Source organism: Caenorhabditis briggsae (assembly GCF_000004555.2).
Source record: "Caenorhabditis briggsae complete genome, chrIV, whole genome shotgun sequence".
In the NCBI taxonomy this organism is placed as follows: domain Eukaryota; kingdom Metazoa; phylum Nematoda; class Chromadorea; order Rhabditida; family Rhabditidae; genus Caenorhabditis; species Caenorhabditis briggsae.
This window is the reverse complement of record NC_013487.2, coordinates 13,650,879-13,659,791: the sequence shown is the minus strand read 5'-3', so window position 1 is coordinate 13,659,791 and position 8,913 is coordinate 13,650,879. Positions and strand designations below refer to the sequence as shown.

Here is an 8,913-nt window from a genome sequence, read left to right as displayed (position 1 = left end):
CCATTTTAGCATGGTGGCCTAACTTTTGCAAGTTGAGTCTTCTAGGCCACCATGCGAAACCGGCCTGGAAAATGACGTTTTTGAGTATGAGGATTACGGTAGGAATATTTTTGGGTTACTGTAGCCTGTCGTTATTACAGTATGCCCCACCAAACTCCATCATCCTTCCGAACCGGCAACATCTTCCAACCCCGAACAACGCCTCCATTCGATTCTCAACGACCAGCCACGCCCAGTGGAGACGTCATCATGCTAAGGGATCAGCTGGAAAATGAGAAACGGAAAGTGCTGAAATTGCAAGCCGAATTTCAGAAGGATGTGGGTTTTTCTTCTATTAGAGGGGCCCCTTTAATAGAGGGGTTCTTCTAATAGAGGTTTTAACAGTCCATATCTCAAATATAAACTTTCCAGAACCAGAAAAAAGAGGAAGAGCATCAGAAGCACCTGGCCGCCAAGGATATGGTTATCGAACGACAAAAAAAGGACTTGGAGATGTTGAAATCCACAATGGCGTGTCAAAAAAAGACGACTTCTGAAGTCCCCACGACGTCATCTGCCACGTCATCTATAAAATCAGCGATCCCCACGTCTTCTTCGACGCCTTCTCTACCCTCATCATCTGACGTCAAAAAAGTGTATCCTAAGATTCCTGCGCCCGAATCTTCGAAAATAAAGACTCCACGACGGCCACACATCGCACCAGGACATCATCATCTATCGGCATTCAGACATCCGTTCAAAGAAGAAGAAGACGACACGTTTCAGTTGAATTTGTCGTTTGAGCCATCTGCCACGTCGACACCCAAAATGATTGGGCGGATAAGGACAGGTACAGTAATCTCTTTGAATTAGGTCATGACCTAGAAAATCTCAAAATCTAGGTCATGACCTAAAATACCGAAATTTAGGTCATGACCTAGAAAGTCCAAAAAATTGGGTCATGACCTGAAGAACCAACACTGTCTAAAAAACTAGATTTCTGCACTTTCGAAATTTCAAGATTACAGTAGTTTTCAAATTGTTGAAACTTGGATTACTGTAACTTCAAAATATATCCAATTTCAGGACTACTGTAATTTTGAAATATCGAAAACTGGCTTACAGTAACCCTGACAGTACTGTAATTTTGAAATATTGAAACTTGACTTACAGTAACCTTGGGATTACTGTACTTTTAAAATTCAAAGTTTCAGGATTACTGTAGTTATCAAAATGCCAATAATTGACTTACAGTAACCCTAGGATTACGGTAATTTTCAAAATATAACGATATTCGGGATTACTGTAACTCCAAAATATAACGAATTTCGAGATTACTGTAATTTTAAATTTTGTTGAAACTTGGATTACTGTAATTTCAAAAAATTGCAATTCCAGTATTACTGTAATTTTGAAATATTGAAACTTGACTTATTGTTACAGTAACCCCTAGGATTACGCTGATTTTCATATTAGCGAATTTCAGAATTACAGTATCCCTAGAAAACCCTAATTACTGTCAGCCAAGTTACAGTAATTCTACGACTACAGTAATTACAAAAAAATCTAGTTTAAGGATTACTGTAATTTTGAAATTTCGAAACTTGGCCTACAGTAACTAGTGGAATTATTGTAATTTTGAAATTTCGAAACTTGGCCTACAGTAACTAGTGGAATTATTGTAATTTTAAAATGTCGAAATTCAGCTTACATTAACACCTAGGATTACTGTAGTTTTGAAAGTCTTGTAATTTAGTTTACAGTAACCCTAGATTACAGTAACGTTAGGACCATAAGATTACTGTACTGTCAAAAAGTTTAGTTTGACGATTACTGTAGTCTTAAAATTTCGAATTTTGGCTTACAGTAACCCTGGGATTGCTGTAATTCAGAAATGCCGAATTTCAGGCATACTGTAACCCAAGGATTATTTTCGAAATTTCAGGCCTCCGCCGCCCTCTGGACCTTGGAGCCGGCGACGATGGCGATGAGAATATACGCGGAGCACCGACGCCCAAACGAAAACCCGTATTTTCGGAAGAACGAAAAAAACGGACACGGCGAGAGGTTCAAGAGGAAATTCGCAAAATCTGGGACCGAATTCCAGAAGATTCCGGAATTTCAGAAATTTCAGATAGACCGAAATTCAGTCCGAAAATCCCCAAAAAATCGATAAAAATTTTGGAAAAAATGGACACTGAACAGGATGAATATGTCGATCGAACGCTGGCAAAACGGCTGAAAATGCTGGAATTTCGGCGAAAAAATCCGCCGATTCTACCAGAAAAATCGATGACGGCACGAGTGAAAAATCGGATTCTAAAAGAGACGGAACTCCAGAAGACGTTGGAACGGAAGTGTGTGAAATGCCACGTGGCAGATAGAGATTCGCGGCAAAACCTGGAAAATCAGGAATTTGGAGGCCAAAAAGAATGGGAAAAACAAGAAATCCAACGGAGAGAATTGATGAAAAAAGAGGCGGAAGAGCTGAGAAGTCTGCATTATACATCCATGATTCATGCGGTGAATCGGAAGGGAATCGATGAATTTAAAGGCGCAACGCGACGGAATGAGGCCGCAGAGCTACAGTATCAGAAGATGATTCAGGGCATTCAGGTGGGGCGAATTGCATTTCTGAGTTTCAAAAACTCAGAATTTCTGAAATCCTGAATTATTAAAACTTTCGAATTTCCGAAATTCTGAATTTCTGGAATTTTCGAATTTTCTGAATTTTCGAATTTTCTGAAGTTTTCGAATTTCAGAGAACCTTTGCCTAGAGAAATAATTAGTAAGAATTGAGAATTTGAGTGAAAACATGTAAAAAAATGCTTTGGTTTGGTCAACCAAAAAAATAAGTTGACTGAAAAATTTCATTTTTCCAAAAATTGAGAAAAAAATTTAAACTTTTAGATTTAAAGGTGGTGTACAGTGAAATTTTTTATTGCATCAAAATGTGCAGAAATGCATGTAGATTGACATAAAAATAAAGAAAAAATTCAAAAAAATTTCCTTCATCGAGAAAAACGCATCGAAAAATACGCTGAAAGCCCTTAGGGACGAGGTTTTTTCTAGGCCGCCCGGTGAGTGAAAGCGCGCGAATTCAAACTTTTAAAATTTTTTCGCTCGTTTTCACTTTTTTTTCGGTTTTTTCAAGAGTTTTCTAGGTTTTTGTCAATTTTTCTTCCAGATACATCGGAAAATTTGAAAAAAACAGTGAAAACGAGCGAAAAAATGTTAAAAGTTTGAATTCGCGCGCTTTCACTCACCGGGCGGCCTAGAAAAAACCTCGTCCCTAAGGGCTTTCAGCGTATTTTTCGATGCGTTTTTCTCGATGAAGGAAATTTTTTTTGAATTTTTTCTTTATTTTTATGGGGAACCTACATGCATTTCTGCACATTTTGATGCAATAAAAAATTTCACCGTACACCACCTTTAACTGAATTATTCCAAAATTTTTAATTTTTCTTCGAGAAAATTACATTTGCAACTGTTAAAAATGGATCCAGCGCCAGTAAATTGAATGACTTCTAGAAAAAAATGCATAATATTCGAAACAGTAATTGTATTTTGGGAATTTTTGTAATTAAAAAAAAACTTCATGGAGAATCCTCATTTATTTGATGATTCCGGGGGGCATGCAGCGATCGGAACATTTTGAAAACTTATCAACATTTTTTGCAATTTTTGTGAAACATCAATTTTTAGATGGGAAACTGCTCATTCGCTGTTTTAAATGGGGACTCCGATCAAAAAAATTATATTTGCTTTTTTTGTTTCAAAATGTTCTCGAAGTATGGTATTTTTATAATACTACTACGAAAAAATTCAGAAAAAAAGTCAAAGTCCCTGAAAAACGCAGACAAAATTGAAGCGCCGCTCAGTTCTCGTCAACGAGGGACTAGAAAAATCTTGAGTTCGGCCACGCGGCCACACATTTTTCAATCCAACTTTCGCCGTTTTCAGCCGTTTTTTTCTGTAATTTTAAGAATGAAACTGTTTCATCGACTATTATATAAAGACGGCAAAAAAAGTGTGTTCAAGTCAACATTGATTACATGAGCGATGGAGAATCGACGCTGTCAGTATTGATGTGACCAAAAGCCTGTTCGAAAGCTCATCATTGTTACTTCTGATGAAACTGAAAGAGTGAAATGAATTGAAATTATTGGCGACAATTTTGACAGTAAAATTGCAGGAAACGAAATGTTTACTTCTTCTGACGGACAGCGTCGCTTCTCCATCGCTCGTGTAATCAATGTTGACTTGAACACACTTTTTTGCCGTCTTTATATAATAGTTGATAAAACAACTTCATTCATACAGAAATTACAGAAAAAAACGGCTGAAAACGGCGAAAATTGGATTGAAAAATGTGTGGCCGCGTGGCCGAACTCAAGATTTTTCTTGTCCCTCGTTGACGAGAACTGAGCGGCGCTTCAATTTTGTCTGCGTTTTTCAGGGACTTCGACTTTTTTCTGAATTTTTTTGTATTAGTTTTATAAAAATACCTTACTTCGAGAACATTTTGAAACAAAAAAAGCAAATATAATTTTTTGGTCGGAGTCCCCATTTAAATAGATGTAACTCTGTGTAGAAAACGAGAAGCAAGAAGTGAGAATTTAGGAGAAAAGTGCATACCGTAAAACCTGTATCTATTTTTCGCGGGGTCCCAGGGGGGGGGCACTTCAATTAGAGGGGGCACTTGTATTTTTCGTGAGGTTTCTGAGCAAGGAATTTCTATTGGACGAACAACGTTTTTCGGGAAAATTTTTGTTTTTTCTACTTAAAATCTTTGAAAATTCTTTTTTAACGAAATAAAAACACCCATATTTTAATGAAAACAAAAAAAAACAGCAGAAAATCAATTTCTCCAGTTGGTTTTTTTTCAATAAAGACTTCATAAGACTTCCATCTTTGGACACATTGACTAGAAACGCAAAAAATTTCCTGCAATTTAGCAAAGGGGCACTTCAATTAGAGGGGCCCTTCTATTACAGGTTTTACTTTAATTTGAAAGACAAATTTTATTTTGGAAAATTTTCTTTTCAAAATAGGGTTTTTCTTCGAAATATTTCATTTATTACATGAATACTCTTCCAGGAAGATTAGCTTTAGTAACTCCTAAAAAACTAATCAAAAACTTTGGAATTCTTAAAAATGATCCTTAAAAAATGATTTCTGAAATTAAAATGGTTTTGACGAGTCGAGTTATCAAAACTTTCCCAAATTCGCTTTAAGATATTCTCTCTGAAACAGAAAATTTTTGAATTTTTGAAAACTCAAAATTCAATTTTTTCAATTTCTCAGATGCGAAATCTGGACGAGATACGCGAAGAAAAACGAGCGGATTGGAGGCGTCAGGTGATGGAGAAACTGGAAGAGGACGGTGAAATGTACGCGAATTTGGAGATTCGAGAATTCGGAAAAAACGACGACTACATTTGGACAGAAGACGAATGGGAGAATGATCTAGATTTTCCGGAACCGTGAGTTTTTTGGAAAATTTTGAGAAAAAATGTGGAAAACTAGCTTGTGGCCTAACTTTCCATGTGGTGGCCTAGAAAACTTGAAAAGTTCGGCCACCAAGAAATTTTTCGTTTTTCGTGGTTTCCAGGATATTTTTCGATGGGAAACTTGGTTTCAATAACATCAAAAACAACATCAAAAAGTGAATTTTCTAAAAATTTGTTTTTTGAAAATTTAAAGTATTTTAAAATTCGATTTTCTTAGTATTCTCATGAGTTTTTGTTGAAAATAATCCTGAAATTCGAACTTCTCATGAAAAATTAGCCTAGAAAACTTATTTAAACGCTCATGGCCTAACTTTGGCATCTGGTGGCCTAGAAGTTCCAAAAAATCGGCCATCAGGAAAGTCATGGTTTTTTTCATGATTTCTAGGGTATTTTTTAATGGGGAACCCGATTTCAATAGTTATAACAACACAAAATTGCGTGCCTAAATTTGAAATTTTGAATTTTCTAAACATTTTTTTTTTTTTGAAAGTTTAAAGTATTTTAAACATCGATTTTCTTAGTATTCTCATGAGTTTTTGTCGAAAACAAAGCTGAAATTCAAACTTCTCACGAAAAACTAGCCTAGAAAACGTACTTAAACGCTCATGGCCTAACTTTTGCATCTGGTGGCCTAGAAGTTCCAAAAACTCGGTCACCTTGGAATTTTTCGTTTTTCATGATTTCCAGAGTATTTTTTCGATGGGGAACTCAAATTTCTCAGGTAAACGATTCTGAATTAGATCTGACTTGATTCGGAATTAGATCTGGGTTCGTTCGTAAATAGAAGTGGCATGATCTAATACAGAATTTAGCTGATCTAATTCCGAACGAACACCGAATGAACTACGAACGAATTAGATCTAATTCCGAACAGACCAGCGGGATTTCGGAGCATCGTAGCGAGTGCTTTTAAAATTTTGTTTTCTTTTCAACGCCATTCACTTTATTTATAATAAAATTTATTAAAAAAGAAAACAGAACAAGTATGAGAAAAAGAAAAACATTGATTAAAATGTAGAAATAGGAAATCGGAACGAAAATGAGGGGTGTGATACAAATGAATGAATGGGATCAGCAAAAAAGAAAACGATGAGATCAGCGAGAATAACAGGACCTATGAAATAAGAAAAAGTGACAAAATTTATGAAAAAAAAAATCTCAATTCGAATTCTTCCGCTCGTCCATATTTTCGATTTTGAAAATTCTCTTGTCATAGTTTCCGGTTGTAGATAAGATGGATATTCTTTATGAAATGAATGTTGATTTAACTGAAAAAAAGAAGTTTTTGGCTTTGTGATGTCGATAATAAACTTACTTGAGCCATTTCAATATAATTTCCGTACTCAAATCTTTGCAAATCCAAATAAATTCATCAGAGCAGTTGTTTTATACAACAAATCCCAAATTTTTGAATCGTTTCAATCATCGGGTCATGACACATTTGGTGGAGAGACTGCAATTTCACGTATGTTTCTTTGTCCACCAGACTCGAAAACTAACCTGCTCACGGCGAGACGCAGTTTCCGGAAGTAATACCTTCTCGACTTGTGTAAATTGAGCTCACTATCAGAGCAATTTAAAATCTCTTTTTTTCTTGTTTTTTCGGTGATCCCTTGCATCGTTTTTACGTAATCCTTTAACCTGAAAAGGGCAAAAATTATCTTACCTGCAGAGTTTTCTCCGAATTTAAAATCTTCAAAATCGTCGTATTTTTGTCAATTCATAGAATTACTGTCTTCTATAGAAGTCGTATATATAAATTGAACTTTGAATAGTCAGCTGTCCCTAAAAAATTCTAAAATTTTGCAGAAACGTGCACAACACATTAAAATATGTTCCAGAAAATATAGTTTAAATAATTGAGCGAAAAAAAGGCAAAAGTTGAGAGAAATACCCATTTTCCTGACGAAAAACATTTAGGACAACAAAAAAACAAAAAAATTCATCCGCGGCAGCTGAGTCATTGATGGCGCATTTCTCGTGGCAACTTCGGTATTAGATCTAGTCCAGATCTAATTCCGAATGAACTCATATCTAATTCCGAATCGTTTACCTGAGTTTTATAGTTTTAACATGGAAAATTGAGTGTTTAATGTCGAAAAATGCAATTATCAAAACACATTTTTTTTCAAATTTTCGAAAATTTTTAGAATATTCTTGTTTTAGTCAATTTTGTAAAATTATGCAGTAATTGGCTGGAATTTTTTCGAAAAAATTCCCAAAAATACAAAATTTTCGGATTTTCCAGCCGAGGACTAACTTTCTAGCCACTGGAAAAGTTAGGCCAGCTGAACCATTTCCTATCTTTTCAGCTATCACCATCTCTCCTCATCGCTATGCTCTGACTGTCGATTTAATCAAAAACGACAACGACGATTGGCGAAAAAAGAATGGGAAAAGCGGCGAATTTCCACAGAATGCTTGATGAAATTTGGAAAAGAAAAGAGAGAACAGCTGAGAAATCAATCGATATTAACGAAAAGTCGATCGAAGCGGCCGATCAATCACTGTTTCGAGCCAATGAAATGTCTTCGAATGGAGATTCTTTTGGAGTTTTTCAGAATATTGAAGGCGTTGGAGATGTGGAGAATGATGACGATGATGATGGATTCTTTTAGACAATTTTTTATTGTTTTTTTCTGATTTTTTTTTGGATTTTTTGTGAAAAAATGGATTAAGTGATACATTTGTTTGATGCTTTGAGTGTCCGGAAAATTATTATTTTTTTAATTTTAAAATTTTGAGTTTTCTCTGAAATTCTGCCTAAAATATTGAAATACCGGTTTTTCTGAAAATTTCACAATTTCTTTTTCTGTTTCAAAAATTCTGAAAATTTTTAGATCGAAATTTTCAAGGCACTGTTCTGCCAATATTTTGAAATTTTTGGTTATTTTTTTTTGATTTTTCGTCGATTTTCTGGGAAGTTTTCGTTTTTTCAGAAAACCTCGTCCTTTTTTTGGCTGAAAAATCGATAAATTGAAAAAAATAAAATTCCATCAAACTTGAAAGTTTCCATAGTTGCAAGCGGGCCGGCTGATTACTTGTCCCTAGAACGAGATATTCAGACAGTTTTTGTACGAAATGATAGATCTCGACAAGGCCCATCACACCTATATAATTTGAGCCAGATTCCGGTCCAAAATCATGTTGAAAATTGTGTTTGAATGATAAAAAATCTGCTTTTTGTCAGATTGGTCGAAAATTGTCATTCTAACACGTTTTTCGACATGTTATTATTCTTGTGCAAAAAAAATGGAGTTGTAGCCGAATTTTCACACAAGTTAGGCCACCGTATTTCAAGGAGAATTTTCGAAAACACAGCCGGCAAACGAGTGCTACCGTAACCCAACAATAAACATTTTCGCATTTTGACTTATTTTCTCCTTTTTCTCGATTTTTTCGCGGTTTTGGCCGTTTTTTC

General features: G+C 35.3%; 4 protein-coding genes across 4 annotated transcripts; 3 read left to right on the top strand and 1 right to left on the bottom strand.

Moving 5' to 3' along the window:
- Positions 1–141: 141 nt before the first annotated feature.
- Positions 142–4,407, top strand: CBG18464 (the record flags this gene model as incomplete). The annotated part of the gene is made up of 5 exons (XM_002634567.1): positions 142–318; positions 412–829; positions 1,925–2,595; positions 3,685–3,775; positions 4,175–4,407. The coding sequence occupies 5 exons, from the start codon at positions 142–144 to the stop codon at positions 4,405–4,407; spliced, it is 1,590 nt and encodes a 529-aa protein (XP_002634613.1).
- An 879-nt stretch (positions 4,408–5,286) lies between these two features.
- On the top strand, positions 5,287–5,651 carry CBG18463 (the record flags this gene model as incomplete). Its single annotated transcript, XM_002634566.1, has 2 exons — positions 5,287–5,465; positions 5,594–5,651. 2 exons carry the CDS (start codon positions 5,287–5,289, stop codon positions 5,649–5,651), a joined length of 237 nt encoding a protein of 78 aa, XP_002634612.1.
- An 848-nt stretch (positions 5,652–6,499) lies between these two features.
- CBG18462 lies at positions 6,500–6,816 on the bottom strand (the record flags this gene model as incomplete). Its single annotated transcript, XM_002634565.1, has 2 exons — positions 6,500–6,760; positions 6,808–6,816. The coding sequence occupies 2 exons, from the start codon at positions 6,814–6,816 to the stop codon at positions 6,500–6,502; spliced, it is 270 nt and encodes an 89-aa protein (XP_002634611.1).
- A 1,066-nt stretch (positions 6,817–7,882) lies between these two features.
- Positions 7,883–8,110, top strand: CBG18461 (the record flags this gene model as incomplete). The annotated part of the gene is made up of 1 exon (XM_002634564.1): positions 7,883–8,110. The coding sequence occupies one exon, from the start codon at positions 7,883–7,885 to the stop codon at positions 8,108–8,110; it is 228 nt and encodes a 75-aa protein (XP_002634610.1).
- Between the last annotated feature and the right edge of the window lie 803 nt (positions 8,111–8,913).